This window comes from Maylandia zebra, linkage group LG14 (assembly GCF_041146795.1).
Source record: "Maylandia zebra isolate NMK-2024a linkage group LG14, Mzebra_GT3a, whole genome shotgun sequence".
NCBI classification, from domain to species: Eukaryota; Metazoa; Chordata; class Actinopteri; order Cichliformes; family Cichlidae; genus Maylandia; species Maylandia zebra.
In genome coordinates, this window is record NC_135180.1 from 36,292,491 (window position 1) to 36,308,724 (window position 16,234).

The window sequence follows — 16,234 nt, forward strand, 5'->3', positions numbered from 1 at the left end:
GTGACAGCCACCTCGTTGCATAGACTTTGTATGCAATCGCCTCTTCCTGAAAACTAAACTTCAAATCAACCTACAGGAGGTTCATGCACTCCAAAGCACGATTGGTTGGTTTGCATTTAGTTAACACAATGATCCCGGGCAATCACACTTAACAGAGGTGTTTATATCTTCCTGGTATTTCTGGCTATATAGTAAACAAAACTGGGTTTACAGAAAATGAACCACATTGGTGATTTTCACGTCAAAATATTTTCTATGCAGGAAAAATCCCAACAATATTGACTTCAGTAAAGCAGCTGTTTTATTAATAAAAGTGGTTCTGTGGTTTTCTGATAATCTCAGCTGACCTGCTTTACATTTCCACTTCTAATATTCCCTAAAGGGACCACTGAAGTTTAGCCTGATGCATATTAACGCCCTGAAATCACAGTTGTTTGTTTACAGGAGCAACAAGCATTAACTGGTTTAGAGGACACTTCAGATTAAACAGAAGATCCATGTTGTGTTTTTATCTAATAACTCTTTGTTCTCAGTAATGCAATGCATGCTTTTTAAATAATATATCAGGTTAGTTTATAATCGTTTCATTTTTGATTCAGCTCACACAATATATTCCTCAGTGTTTTGGTGCCCCAGGCAGGTTATGATTTGTCCTCATTAACCATTTGCCCCACCTGTGGCAGCCAAAAATCTGGTCAGATGTATTGACGGCAAGCAGCAAAGTGAAATACAACAGATTACTAACCTCTTCTTTTTCCAGCAACCTCAGTTCCCCACATGATCTTGAGATTAACCGATATATGCACTCCACTCTAGCAAACCTGCTTTGGTGTCAAAGATGCTACTTAAATGCTAAATTATTCTTGGGTACCCAAATTTTTCTCACATAGCTGTTATAGAGATGCTCAGGGAACCGTCTGAGCAGGAGAGTTGCTTTAACATTAAAATGTATCTTTAAATTTTGAAGAAACTAAAAAGAGACACAAGGACGCAAACCTGCCAGGACTAAGGTTTGCAGGATTGCTGAGAAAATTATACAGACCCACATGTATTAGCACTGGAGCACATTTGACACAATTGATATGTGGAAAAAAGTTGGCACTTAATGACTGTTTGCAAGTTATGATGCCTACATTTGCATGTGGCAAAAATGGTCAGAAACATGTGGCAAGCTTGATATTCATAGATATTCATGTTATCATCATTTTATGGGGTAAACTCCTACAATCACTGATTATTTTTCTATGGTCAGTATCAGTTTTTTTGGAACACCTCAGAGGTAAATACTCTGCACTCAGCAGCTGGAAACAACAAAACAATCAGTACGACACAATGACTGTGTGTCAGCATAATGCCAATACTAATGAAGCTGTAAGTAAAGAGATCTCTAATGGAAAACAAAGCTGTGACTCTCATAAATGTCCTGGTGTCATAGTAAATCTACACACAGCTGCAAAACATTTAAATACGCATGTTAAATTATTTTAGCAGCATACTATCCACAGAGTAAATTTCTTATTGATCACACTTTAGATAAATTTAGACTCTTGTGTACAACATGAGAGCAATTGTTAGAAGTCTAAGTACAAGTAAGAAGGTCCTTGAGTGATAACTTTGTCCTTTGTGTTTGCCCTAAATATCAGGCCTTTTGTCTCAGCAGAGGAGAAGGCCGACCTTGTTTGCTAAACTCTTTCAATGATTTGTCCTTTTGGGAAACTGGAGCAAAGTTTTTTTTAATTTTTATGTTTTGAAACCTGGAACACTCGTGTAAATCATAAGAATGCTTCCTGATGTTTTTCTGGGTCAGTAGGATCTGCTGTAACTGCAAGGTTTATATATAATTAATAAGTCCTTATTTAATGATGTGCAATGTTGATGATGACGTATAGTTTCTACTGGTGGTGCTTTGCAAAGGTTCTCTGTAGTAACAAAATGTGTGTCGATTGAATGTGATTTGTATACGTTATGGTCACTTTAAAAATGCTTTTTATTATGCGTTTAAAATATCACGAGGAAATCATGGTTAGATATGCTAAGATGATGTGTTCTAGGTTTTCCAGCTAATTGGAAAACCATTAGGTGTAAAAATTTAGGCTATAGTGGAAAATGCGCACCAGAATTTCTTCTCCATTCACTGGTTTTCTGCAGTTCATTGCTGCTGATTTGGTCTAAGGCCTGCTGTTAAACACCTGCTGCTTAAACTGTATTATTATAACATCCACATCAGATCCTAAGCCATCTTCATCCTTAACGTTAAAGCATTTCTCCATCATTAACATCATTAACCTGGGCACACACTATGCATTTTTTGGGGGGGGGCAGGTTCAGTCGCGTTATTCAGCTCCAGCTCAAACTGTACGACTGAATGGCAGGGGTTAGAAGTTTGTAGGTCACGATGCATGTTCTCACACTATACGGCCCGATGCTCTGATGTGACTTGAGTGCTCACATTGTGCATTTATACACAACTGCACACACGCTGAAATGGCGTGCTGCTCCGTCTTTTTCACTTCCATTTCTGTGTTTGCGTATGCGCAGTGTGAAAGGTTGCGTTAAATCGGCCCGTGGCACTGCTTCCACAGTGCGATACCCTCACGAGGGGCGACCAGGATTTCAAACAGGTTTGATTTTCTTGTCACCATACGATTGCTGATTGGGAGCTGGTCGTGAGGTGTTAATCGCTTCTCATTACCCCATGTATACTACACGATGCACAACACACGATTAAGGCGAAACTCGGGCCGATCCCCAAAATGGTCACATGACTGGAAAATCGTCTCAAAATGGGCCCAAACTCTCACAGTGTATGCCCAGCTTTATTTATTTCCGGGTCTGAATGCGGTTTCATTTTCTAAAGCCAAGCAAACATGAGGCACCGCTGAGAGGTAAAAATGGTCCAGGCTTTTTCAGCTCCAATAAAATGTAGTGTAGCTGTTCTAACAGGTGTTACAGTAAAATTTAACGTCCAGGCATCCATAAAGATTAATACCCACACTGAAATTTCAATCAGCCTGAGAGGGATTGAATTCTTAGGCTTACGAATATTTGATATCTGGGATCCAGTGAGCCTTCTGGCTGTAGTGTACACCTCGTGTTTTAAAAACTTACAGATCTGCGACTGAGAATGGCCACTAACTCGTTTTGGTAGGAGCTCATGACAAGATAAAAAAACAAGAGCCTCATCCAACCTGAAGCAGGATTAATACATCATCACTTAATATGTATTAAGTGTGTGTAGGGTAGAGTATTAACCCCTTTGTTCACGCTTTAATGCCTGAACATTAGATCTAAAATGAAGCCTGACAAGGCATTCGAAAGGCATCACAACATCAACCATATCAACAAAATAGAAACCACATTTCTTTGCTGTACAGAACTGTGCTGACGGGTTTTAGGTGTGTAACTTGTGTCGGAGCGTCTTAGTTAAAAACTGTTGTTTAGAGACGCTCAGTCCCCTTCAGACAGCAGCACATATGGTGAGGTTCCCACCTTTCCTGCTGTCACTGGGATCAGAGCAGTGCTGCATGTCTGAAGCTGTGTCAAACACAGACTCTTTACCTGCGTTGTGTTGTTCCTGTGGCGCTGCAGCAGTTCAGTGATTACAGCTGTTTCAGGGTTCGACGTGACCGTGACCAGGTGCATTAGGCTGACATTTAAAATGAAAATGGCAGACAGAAACACCCTCCTTCTGTTTTCTCTCATTTTGACCAAAAAAGGCAGTGTTGGTTGTCTGCAAGGATGATAAATGTGAAACTATAGAAGGTTATAGTCAAATGTTATGGAAACTATGCTAAACTTCTAAATCTTCCATGTTAAATAAGATTTAAAATAAGTTAACAAGGAAATAATTCAGACATACCATAGTGTGACAGAGTGATCTTGGATGTTTAAGGAGCGAGAAAAGTAAAGAGCTGCAGGACTAAATAACGAAACGAGAGCGTCGTTGTGAAACAAAACGCACAGCTCTAAGAACTTTATCTGACTTACCTGTCTTTACACATCAAACTACAGCCTTACTGACAAACAGTTTTTTACAACACCTGAAAGTAAAAAGTTGGTGCTGTAGTGTCGTTGTTGATATAGTGTGCATAAATATAAATAGAAAAGTGTGTGGGCAGGTGAGGTGACTTCAGCTGAAGTTTTTTTTGCCTGTGGCCAAATAAAGTGCTGTCCATGCGTGCAGTTGGATGTCCTGCAGCTAAGGCACTGGCCACAATCCAAAATCTGCACTGAGACAAAGAGGAACTGACAGATGGATAGGTGATGGGGGAGAATGTGGAAGGAAAACTGTGTCAAGACAAAGAAAGAGAGCCAAGGAAGGAGAGGTTGACATAAAGATTGAAAAACCTCAGCAGCACATTTTCCCGTGATCCACTTTTGTGCGTCCTCACTCGTTGGGCAGCGAATTTATCCTCCTAAATTTAACAAGTGCACCCTACTTTTTACCTCAGGAGCTCAGGTAGTGCTCTCTTCACGTCACAACCTGCCTCACATCTGACGCACTTTAGGTCCTAAACCCAGCAACAGACAGAAGAAAAAAACACTTTTATCGGGTGTTAAAACTTTCTGACAGGCTGTGGGTTGAGAGTAACTTTAGACAACAATGGTTTAGTTATGTAAGCCTATAGAAACAGAGCTGTCTGCAGAGTGAAGGGAGACAGTCTGTGGACTAAAATACCAATTAATCCTTCTGCAATTTAACTGTTAGCAGTAAGCCGGTCCAGATAAACAGCTGCTGGTGTGAATCCATTGCGGTGCCTGTAGACGATTAGTTGTTTATTTATTTATACTTTTTATTATTACTCCCATTGGCTGTGACACAAAGCTCACAAGTCATTGGTTACTCAGAAGGTTGGAGGTCTGATCCCTGGCTGCTTCAGTCTGCATGTCAAATATTCTTGAGCAAGTTACAAACCCCAAGTTGTTCTCCGATACGTCCGTCAGAGTATGAATGTGTGTCAATGTTAGATAGAAAGCACTTAAGTAAAAAAAGCAAAGAAAAAAGTGCTTGTATGAATGGGTGTGAAATGATATAAAGCACTGAGTGCTCAAGTAGAGTAGGAAAGCGCTATATAAGAACCAGCCCATTTACAACACTTTAAAACAACTAAACTAAAAATAATAAAAGATGGTACAAAAAGGGTCATTTGAAAGTGATGTCTAAATTTCTGCAGTTCCACACATACATGTTTGATCCATGTACACGTGTTGCATGGATTTCCTGTGTTGGCACAAACCTCCCAGTTAAGGCAACCACACTTATAAATGAATGAGTCATAAAACATGTGCTCCCCGGACAGTTGATGAATAATGGCCAAAACCATTTAGTTGTTCTAGGCCAGGGGTGGGCAATTCCAGCACAACACATTCAGTATCTCAGGTTTTGCTTGAATGACAGCATGTGGGTGCTGACTCCCTCGCCAGATATTTACATTTCCTGTTTTTATATTCCGCGTCTCTCTGAATGTACTATGTGCTCACTGTGAACTGCACAATTCACTGAGTGTGGGACAGAGGACTCTGTGTGCTTTTATGTTCTGTACATAACAGCTTTGATGACGCCTAATCGTGGTTTCCCTCTCACACTTTCACCCTGTCATTTCCTCACTCTCCCCTTTATCACTCCATCTGGTCCTTTCTTGTTTGCCCCACCTTCCATCATCCTCTTCACTGCAGTAATAATATCTGATGTCACAGTTGCCATGGGAGCTGTGCGATAAGTTTGCTGGTCGTCTAGTAACAGACTTCAGTCACAAAAATTAAAATGGAAATGACAAACAACACACTGAACTGTGCACATTTTAAGATGGGGATGTATGTAGTATAAAATATATTGCTTATGTTAGCACGTTTTAATAAAGTACTGTCATCTTATTTCACCTATTTCCATTTTGCAAGCAAAATGTAAAGAAATGAAGGGTGCTCAGTGCTTACTGCACATTACTGTGTGGTATAGAGCAGAATAGTTTTGGCTGAAATGAATTGCACATCAGGAATTTCAAACCTGGTTGTAAATTTCTTGAGCTACTGTTTTCATTCTTGTGGAAGAAGCTGTCTTATCAGATCCAGGAACAAATCTAATTTTTAAATAAATCCATCAATTATGTCCACATTAGGGCTGCAGTATCACCAGGTGAAATGGGATTTTCTAGATGTCCTTCACCACAAAACATTTTCTTCTGGGAAATCCCAGCTGCACTTCAATGCCATATTTAATCTATTGAACGAGGTTTACATCGGGTTTCCTGCAACTTTTTGGGTGCCCAGAAAACCTCCAAAGGCAGGTGTCAAGAATCACCCTTATAAGACATATGAACCACCTCACCTGGCTCTATTTGAGATGAAGGAGCAATGTCTCATCTCCAAACTCCTCAGCTATCTGTGGAGGGCTGTCCACACAGAAGTGATGCAGGAAGCGACTTCCAGAAACTTGAAGTAATGTCATGTGAAATAACAGCTTGCAGTGTGAAGTGAGTCCATTCTTGTGTTTATATGTTAAGGCTGAGGAAACTCTGTCACTTCATTCTTTTCAGTTGCTACTCACAGCTCGTGACTGTGAACGAGGTGCAGCTTTACAGCGATGCTACTCCAATCCCCCTGAAAAATTGCTGCCATTACTCTGTCTTTAGGGGTAGATGGAGAGAGAGAGACTTGTTCTTCTTCTGTGGGTGTAGTTCAGTCGTTCTGCTCCAGATGTGGCGTGATAGATTAGCTGAGCATGTAGGACATTTGATTATCATAAATCACATGTTTGAGCTGTAGATCAAATACAGGTCAGTGTGTATTTCTGTGAGCTGATCTGCATCTTCTGGGTTACTTTAAGCAGGCCACAGTAATGAAACCAGGACACTCACATGCTGTCTTGCTGAGTCTACTCTTCCTGTGAATACATTTTAAATTGAGATTTCTTTTCTCCCCCTTAGGTAAAGAGTTTGGTGGCCAAAAATCCAGCTTTTCCCCTCTCGCTGTCCTACATGTCTTCTCTCCTTTTCTGTCTCTCCCTGTGATGCTGGGCTGGGGCTGACTGTATGCCCGTGACCAGACTGAAGCTGGGGAAGCTAAAGGTGGTGCGGCGGCAGCTGCTGCAAAGGTACAAAACACCATCACCATTACACTCACTGTGGTACATACAGACTGTAGTTGAATAGTCCAAAAAATGGCCTCTAACCTCTTTTTTTTCTTAGTCATCTTTCCTTGATCTTGAAGGAAACATTGTAAGTTAATATAGCTTCTAATCATTATTTACCAAGGTCCGGTGGATTTAGAGAAAGCATATAATGGAAGCCAAGAGGTGAACTGTGGTACTTCATGAGGAAGTCATGGAAAAAGTTAGGGCAGAGAAGTGTGTGATGGTGATGCAGGACATGTATGAGGACAGTGGTGACAGGACAGGCTGACTGATGAGGTCAGGTCTCTGAAATATGATGTTTGCAGAGATCAGGTGGAGGTGTGCACAGGAGAGACGCTGGGCAGAAGATGTTTAAATGAGAAGGAGACAGATGGAAAAGTGAAGATGCGAGGAGCAGAGATGGTGAAGGAAGATGAGTTTAAATAGCTTGGGTCAACCATGCAGAGCAACTGACAGTAAACAAGTAAGGCGAACAGGCAGGGTGGAGACATGGTGGGGACACATGTTAGAGGCAATTTTTGACACAGGAATATCAGCAAGTGTGAATGGGAAGGTTTACAAGATGGTAGTGAGACTTGCTATGATGTTTGGGACTGACAAAAAGACAGGAAGTGGAGAGCAGGGCTCGCAAAATCACCAGCCCGACGTCCCGGGGCTAGCGATTTTGCAAGCCCTGGAGAGGCTGAATATGTTAAGATTTTCATTGGGAGTGACCAGGATAACATTAGAGTACATCAGAGAGACAGCTAAAGCTGAGCAGTTTAGAGATGAAGAAAGAGAGGCAAGGCAACCTCAGCAGCAGATTTTGTTACAGCTGCACTTTTTATGAGGGTTTAACAGAGCCTGCAAAGTTAAAAATAAAACGCATCCAGAAAATGTAAACAGCAGACAGGGTTAGCCTAAAGTAGCTTGAATGGAGTGTCCTGAATTATTTTTACACACTGGTACAAAGAGGCATTCAATAAAACAAAATACACCCTGATTTCAAATCTAGAATTTAGACCATTTTAATTGTCATTGGTTCCTCGGGGCTGAACTTAATTTGTTTTAAAGTATCAGAAAATAACTTTTCAAACATCCTGTCTGTACACGATGAGCTTTACACTGTTTTCATGGAGGACTGTTCGATCTAAAGTATGACCATCTGTACAGGATGAGTCACACAGCTTATTTATGTACCGAGATAACCTGAATGCATCATCTAAACTGTGCTATTTTCCTGTGTGTTTACTGTAGGAAATGTTTGTTGCTGGCAGTTCGTTGATTTCAGTAAAATCTCGAGCAACCAGCACATTGTCATGCAAAGATTTATTAATTTTAGATGTTAGTGAATCTGGGTTTTCACTCAACATTATTTTGATTAGATTATTTCACACCCTGCACTATTCTTTGCTCATTTCCAGCTCAGTATTTTCATGTTGGAGTACCTTTGTATGAATCCTAGATTAAAATAATGCTTTTTCATCATATCAGTTGGACACAGTATAACACAGTGGTCACAGGATCATTAAACATGCTGTCACGATTTGAAATACTGTGTACATCCTCACGTTTATGTGCTTTTCTTTTCTGGTTTTTCTTTTTTGAGTCGATGCTCTTGTGTTTTTAGTTTTCTTTTACTCTTTATGCTGTAAGGGCCATCGACTTGTCAGGGGCTGCAGATGTAAAGCTAAATCTGGCACATTTATACATTGACCCTTACTGTGCATGATCCCTTTTTTTTTTTAAACATTTGAAAACAAACCTTCTGGGCCTCGATGCTTCAAAGACGAGCCCTTGTAGCTCCTGTCTTGTCCTTCCTGACTCTCTTCTGTCCCTTCCGGCAAACACAGGTTTGAACAGTAGGTGGGTGGAAGGCCAAGATTTGGGGTGGGGGGCCAAAGAGACCAGTCTGAAGCCTGTTCCTTTGGATAGCAGAGGTTACCTGCCCATAGGCTTTGTCCATGTTCTATATGAAGATTCACCCCTGTAATAGTACATGACAGAAAAAACATAAATGTCCAGTTTAACACTTCTCAGAAATGACAGTAAAGTGTGTTGCTCAAAGCCTATTTGTAATAAAATTGTAGGACTACAGTTCATTCATAACATGTATTTAATATGTCGAATGCTGTATTTAGGAAAGTGTCATCCTGAGTGTTTTTGTATCTGTATCAGGTATGAACACCAGCCATTTGTCTCCTGCCTGGCTGGCCTCTACGGCTGCCAATGGAGACGATACCAAAGAGCCCGGGCACAGCCGGGAGAGTGCTGCTGCAGCAAGGTACACACACACACACACACACACACACACACACACACACACACACACACACACACACACACACACACACACACACACACACACACACACACTCACACACACACACACCGTCTGCAACAAGCAGATTGTTGGTTAGTTTGCTGATTGTGCAAAGCGTATTGATTACCCAGCCGGTTCTCCTCAGTCTGGCCTGCTGACTCTGACTGCTTTTTCTATGAAAAAATATCAGTATGTGCATACGCTCTGTCAGCTGGTTTTAATATTTAGTGGTTCTATTTGCACCTGGTAATAAAATACGTCCTCAGCATCAGGGAGTTTGTGCTCCAAATATGAATGTAAACCTTTTTTACCCCGAGAAAACGAGTTCGCCTTTAAACTGTTTAACATCTTCACCAGGAGCTAGCGGAGTATGATACAAATATATTTGATTTTTTTCTTTTGTGGAGTAGAAATGGGCTGTTTGATTGAACTTCTGTGTGTTTTACAGGTGGAGTGTGGCAGCTTTGGCCTCCTGATCCTCACCTTTTTCCTGAGTTTTGTGTTCCTCTATTTCTGGAGTGAAGCCCAGAACGACTACAATGACTTTGACTGGTTCGTACTGAGCACACTGACAAACACTGACAAGTGCTCACACATTAATGTTTTGCCTCAGGCACATATGTCTGGAGAGGAAACCTTTACTCTCTATTTTCCAACTGATTGGCAAATGGTTGCTGAAGGTTGCTGGCTGTTGCTGGGTGAAATCAGTCCCAAACAAGGTTCTGGACCAAAAACCTTTGCAATGTCTTTGGTCGCTAGAAGATTGTCACTTTTGCCCATAGTTTGCATTAAAAACACAGATGACATGTCTGCAAACACTCAAGCAGTAGAGAAAATGCAAACTAGTAACTGAGAATGTTTGCCTTCAAAGTAAAAGTTGTCCCTTATTGCTGAAAGAAAAATGTCACAAAAGATGCAACTTTTACTTTGAAGACGTCTCCATTTCTGGGTTGCATTGTACGCTTCAGTTTCACAACCGCTCATCAAGTGTTTGTTGTAATTTTTAGTGCATCCATTGTTTTATGTGATGGAGTTGGGATGTAGCCATAAGAGTAGAGCTGTTTGGAGGAAATAAAGTTGAAAATCAATCGTCAGTGAAACGTTTTTCAGAGTCAGAAAAAGACAACTTGAGCAGCTGTAACTGTCATAAAGCATTTGAATCTCCCACAACATTTGTTCATAAGTCTAAGTACACTCATATGCACTGATTCATGAGCAAGACACACATCTTGGGAGTTCATTCAATCGTCACTGATTTTCACACTTTGAACTTGTATTGAAAAATGCAACACAATACTACATTAACTGGTTATTTTTTTTGTAACAAAACCTAGCTGGTTAGGACTCAAAGAAAACATTGTTTAAGTAAAAAATACAACTGTTGCTGCTTTTAAAGAGCTTTTCTGTTCCAGCTTTATCTGGTTAAACATGTGCTCCACACAAAATATGCATAAAACACATCACTTACAGATTCATGACAACTGTCTCCAGGAAATGTTGCAGTTTTTGTCCACAGGTATAAATGTCCACAGTTGATGACTGTTTGATGTTTTGTTCAGAGTTGGTGTGGATTAAACTGACCAAACACACCATGAAGCACACTTTAAACAGACATGAAGCTGCTGCTACAGTTTTGTTTCTGTCCTTTTGTATCTTCAGGTTTAACTTTGGGAATCTTGGGTTCTGGTTCCCCTGGTCTCTGGTCCTGCTGATTGTTGCTGCGGCTCTCTTCACATACATCGCTCTGCTATTGGTATGAACACCGATTTCAGATTTCAACCCGTCTGGAACCTGGAAATGTAATAGAAAACCAATTTAAAAAAGAAAGAAAGAAAATAGTGGTTGCCACTTTAATTCCCTGGAGCTGCCAAGAAAGCCTTTGTATTACAGCTACAACAATGTTCTTATTAAAGTTCAGCAAGTTTTCAGCAACACCTTATTGGGACCTACTTGACTGTTTGTTTGCTCTCCTGTTACCAACCTGTGCCCTCCTGCAGTTATGCAATAACAGCAAAGCATTGAAACATCACAGATTACTTGTTTGTTTTTTTTCACTTTAACTGGAGTTCTTCAAAGCGTTTTATTAGACACAAGTGTGCACTGTGCCTCGGGCTCCATCAGCAGGTCGTTTGACATTTAGGAGCTTGTCTTCTTCTCTAGAGTGACAAACTTATGTAAGACTTTTATATAAAACATGTGAAAGAAAAATCTGTATTAACAGTTGACTTTCTGCTTTGAAGATTGGCTTTGATCAAATCCGTAGAGATTTGACTGTTTTTATTGGACACATGAAAGAAATGTAATAATAAGAAAAAAATCAGGACAAAATAAATTTTTATTTATTTATTTTTTTTAAAGTTCTTGAAGTTAAAGGTTTAACAGATGGTTGCTTTAATCAGCTTTATAAAACGCTAATATTAATAGATATTGGATATTAAGAATATTAATGTCTGACACTCTAAGCCTGTTCTGCACCTGTTGTTTAGGTGCTGGCGGTGTGTTTGCTTTCTGAGGGCCAGAGGTTGTACCTTCACTGGAGCCACAAGGTATAAATACAGAAATGTAAAAGAGCATGAAGTGTTGGTTTTTCAGGTGTGCACTCACATACGTTGTATTTTCTCGTCTTCCTCTCTTTGTCAGTCTGGTATTGTGGTGACGCTGGCGTTCTCCGTCACAGCCACCGCCATCCTCTCTGACCTCTGGAGCAAAGAATGGAAGACTCTCCTCCTCTCTCTGCAGGTGAGCCACACCAGCCAATCACAGCAAGGAGTGATTCGTTGTTTGGTTTTGTTTTTTTCAAATAATTAACCACAGTTTATTAAACATTGTACAGTTATTATTGTAGTCATAAATATTAGCAGAGAGATTTGTACAGTTATGTTTATTACGTGCTGTCGCTTTCTTTTTATATTTAGGTCACAGCACCTTACCTACATGTGGCTGCAGTGTCATTGATGGCGATTCTTTCCTGGCCAATAGCATTACATTTCTTTCGCATGAACAAGAAAGGTAAGGCATGTTTTGCACTTTAAAAATAACACTGAAAGTTGGGTGGGGCATAGACGGTGTAAAACATGGGTTCAACCGTCTTAGGGTGAAGACAAAATGGAAATGTCTCAAATCTGCCATCTTTTAATGGCCAGCAGGGGGCGACTCCTCTGGTTGTGAAAAGACTTCGGGTGTTCGTTACTTTACAAAGTTTCAGGTCAAACTGAATAAAGCATGAAGTTAATTTAGTAATTTATTCATTCATCACTTGAGTTACTGACTAATGACTCATTCCTGGAGCTTGCAGTGTCTTCAGTTTCTCAGTCTGATCTGCTGAAGTTTATCATATTAGATTTTTTTTATTATTATTATTTTATTTCACATTTTCAAAATATAAACCAACACAAATCCCAAAACAAACAACAACAGACCGTCTCAGATGTGTTCCAGAAAAAACAATTAATTCAAGCAAACATGCACTTCACAGAACACCACAGGATAGAGCACCAAAAGCTGGAGTTGATAAGAGTTTACAAATCTGGGTCCAGTTTAGTCCAATCTGGCCCTCGCAAAGTGTTCCAAGAAGGGTTTCCAGACACTCAGAAGAGAATCTTTTGAGTCTTTGCTGAACTTTTCTATTTGTATTATGGACACCATGTCTGTTACCCACAACTGAAAGACACAACATTCCCTCGTCATATCTGATTTTTAAACACCAACATGAGGACAGTGCAAACACTCAGGTCGATGCTTTAAAACAGAACCTGGGTGATGTCTTTGTGCATGTCTTTCATACTGTGGGTGATTGTGCATTTGCAACACTGAACCTTTCTTAAGCATCTGATTCAGTTTTTACAGTGGGGCAAAAAAGTATTTAGTCAGCCACCGATTGTGCAAGTTCCCCCACCTAAAATGATGACAGAGGTCAGTAATTTGCACCAGAGGTACACTTCAACTGTGAGAGACAGAATGTGAAAAAAAATCCATGAATCCACATGGTAGGATTTGTAAAGAATTTATTCGTAAATCAGGGTGGAAAATAAGTATTTGGTCAATAACAAAAATACAACTCAATACTTTGTAACATAACCTTTGTTGGCAATAACAGAGGTCAAACGTTTACTATAGGTCTTTACCAGGTTTGCACACACAGTAGCTGGTATTTTGGCCCATTCCTCCATGCAGATCTTCTCGAGAGCAGTGATGTTTTGGGGCTGTCGCCGAGCAACACGGACTTTCAACTCCCGCCACAGATTTTCTATGGGGTTGAGGTCTGGAGACTGGCTAGGCCACTCCAGGACTTTCAAATGCTTCTTACGGAGCCACTCCTTTGTTGCCCTCTGTCATCATTTTAAGTGGGGGAACTTGCACAATCGGTGGCTGACTAAATACTTTTTTGCCCCACTGTATATGCTTGATTTTATAGGTTTTTAATCATATCTCGTATGTAGATCTACATGGAAGAACTCGTGAATCAAAATCACATGAAAAGTAGTTAAATATTTGATAATGCTACACCAGAACTACACCCTTTAAAAAAACTATGTTTTTATGTTTTATTATAATAAAGGGAACAAAAAGCACATTTTTGTCTCAGTTTAGAACTTGTTCTCTTTTAAAAGCCAGAGTATCAGATAGTTGGGAAAGAGAGAAGAATAGAAATAGGTATATGCAGCATATAAGTACAGTAACTGAAAGAGAAAATAGGCTGAAGGATCTTAGGGAATTTCTTTATTGGCTTTTTGGCTGCAAAAGTTGTACTCCTGAGCAAATCCTTCCTTTTCTGTCAAAGCTTATCAACCTGTAGATCTCCCTCCAGCCACCGTTAGGCACAAAAGGGTTTTCATTTGAGTAATTTTCCTGCAAACTGAGTCTGTTTTTATTGGTCTCGAGGTCATTCTGATCTCGTGCCCTGCCAGCTCTGCCCCTTTAGCTGCCATCTGTTTCTTTTAACCTGTCTTCAGGTTGCTTTCTGTCTTGTGTCATGTCATTTCCTCTCTGCTGAATGGCTTTGACCTCCATGTCTCTTCTCTCTCTCTTCTCTCTGTTGGTACTTTCTCTTGTTGCTATGGTGATTTAGCGGGCAGAAGGATGCAGACTCGTGTCAGGGGTCTGTGCTAGCAGAAGCAGATTGTGTAATATGGCTTAGTCCTCTTTAATGTTTTGAGATAAACATCTGGACAAAGTTAAACTGGATACTGGGAGAACTATTAAAGCTATTAAAACCTGTAAAATGAGCCATGTGCCATACGTAATAATTTCCAACTAGCGATTAAGCCCAACAACTTATCAGGAAACTGGATGTCCCATAGTCATTGCCTCCTGTTGGTCATTAGAAAATAATCCAGACTTTGAAGCTATGTGCGTTTATTATACTCGGTTAAATCTATGACTTTATTTAATTTAGGATTGGTTTAAACATTGGTAAGGATTCCTGTGAAAGAAAAGCAAAATGTCTGTCCTCTATTTTGATGATGTTTGTAACAGTAGCTGATGGTTTCTGATGGTTTTGGGCAGGTTGTTCAAAGAGGAGACAGACGGGGCAGCAGTAGGAGTGTCTGTGCTTAGTCATGCTGAGACTCTTTAGTGGGACGCTGACAAAGGAGCACCTGTTGACATTTCCCAAAAGGGCAGAATTTCTCTCTCTATTAATGCCACAATGACCACAAAAAGTCCCACTTAAATCTGGCTTTTATCTGTAGCAGGGAAGTGTAAAATTGGCCTTCCTTCCTTGGTCAAATGACTCAGCAGTAGTCATAGCTCTCGTGCATAGATATATATACACATAGAGGCCACAGCAGGGCTTGCCAACGCTGTCTTGCTCGGGGCATTAATCCTGTTCCTGTGCAAAATGCCAAACCTTTGTTCTGCTTTTTGATGCTCTAATGAAAGACATGGAGTAGCAGCACTGGTGTGAGGATTTTGTGCAACATTTTAATTATATATTTTACTAATTTGATGCAATACTTACACTGTGACCCAGTGTGGTATCAACACATAACTGACAACTTAGAAAGATCACATTTTAAATTGAATTTTTAGGCACTTTCTTATTAGCGGTGGGTCACAAAAAACACAACATGTTCCCTTTTTTTTTAGTTTAATGTACAAAAAATATGCACACTGCAACACGGTGTGGCAAAGAGGCATTAGCTGAAAATGTAGCATAGCTCGGTATGGTTGAGGACACTTGACAAATGGAGGGCAAAAGAGGTGGTAGGTCTTTAAAGCTTAAAAACTATCAACAGCAGATGAAGAAATGGGGAAAAAAACCCATCAGAGACTTGACACAGAGAGATGCATTTGTTCTTCAGTTGAGCCAAGTCTCCTGAAGTCTCTGAAAACTACTTAAACAAACTAGAAGAAAGCTACCAGAGTGGGCTCGGGCTTTATAAAGGCAGCCATACCAAATATTGAAGCTTCTTAGAATCGTGCAAACTCTGCTGTGTACATGTATGGCTGCACTCATTTCCATCTTCCTAGCAAATTATAAAGAAATGTGGGGTCACTCAAGATTTGTGCACAGTAATGTATAACCAAAGATTTTTTTTAAATATTTTCTTTCCCTTGTTAACCTGACTCAATAATAAGTGATATTCTTGATACTAATAAATTGATATATTAAATACAGGCAGTCCTCACACAGTTACAGATTTATTGTTTTTGCTGCAACCGTCTAAATAGTCCTTATTCTGGTCTCACCTTTTAATTTGACCTGCACAGAATAAACCGGTGCTGCCTGCAGAGTTTCTCTAAATGAAACAAACTCAGAGCCTCGTTTATTAGTGAAGACGTGATTTGTTTCAGCCTAGTTG

General features: G+C 40.1%; 1 protein-coding gene across 2 annotated transcripts in view; it reads left to right on the forward strand.

Annotated features, from left to right (window-relative positions):
• Window positions 1-16,234, forward strand: part of LOC101483676 (glycerophosphodiester phosphodiesterase domain-containing protein 5) — an 83,340-nt gene that overhangs the window by 49,974 nt on the left and 17,132 nt on the right. For both annotated transcript variants that reach the window (XM_076873453.1, XM_076873452.1), the window contains exons 2-8: window positions 6,924-7,090; window positions 9,287-9,392; window positions 9,880-9,983; window positions 11,091-11,184; window positions 11,918-11,977; window positions 12,072-12,170; window positions 12,347-12,440. In XM_076873453.1, the coding sequence (XP_076729568.1) occupies window positions 7,029-7,090; window positions 9,287-9,392; window positions 9,880-9,983; window positions 11,091-11,184; window positions 11,918-11,977; window positions 12,072-12,170; window positions 12,347-12,440 (619 nt within the window). In that variant the 5' untranslated portion in view covers window positions 6,924-7,028. The remainder of the gene's footprint in view (window positions 1-6,923; window positions 7,091-9,286; window positions 9,393-9,879; window positions 9,984-11,090; window positions 11,185-11,917; window positions 11,978-12,071; window positions 12,171-12,346; window positions 12,441-16,234) is intronic.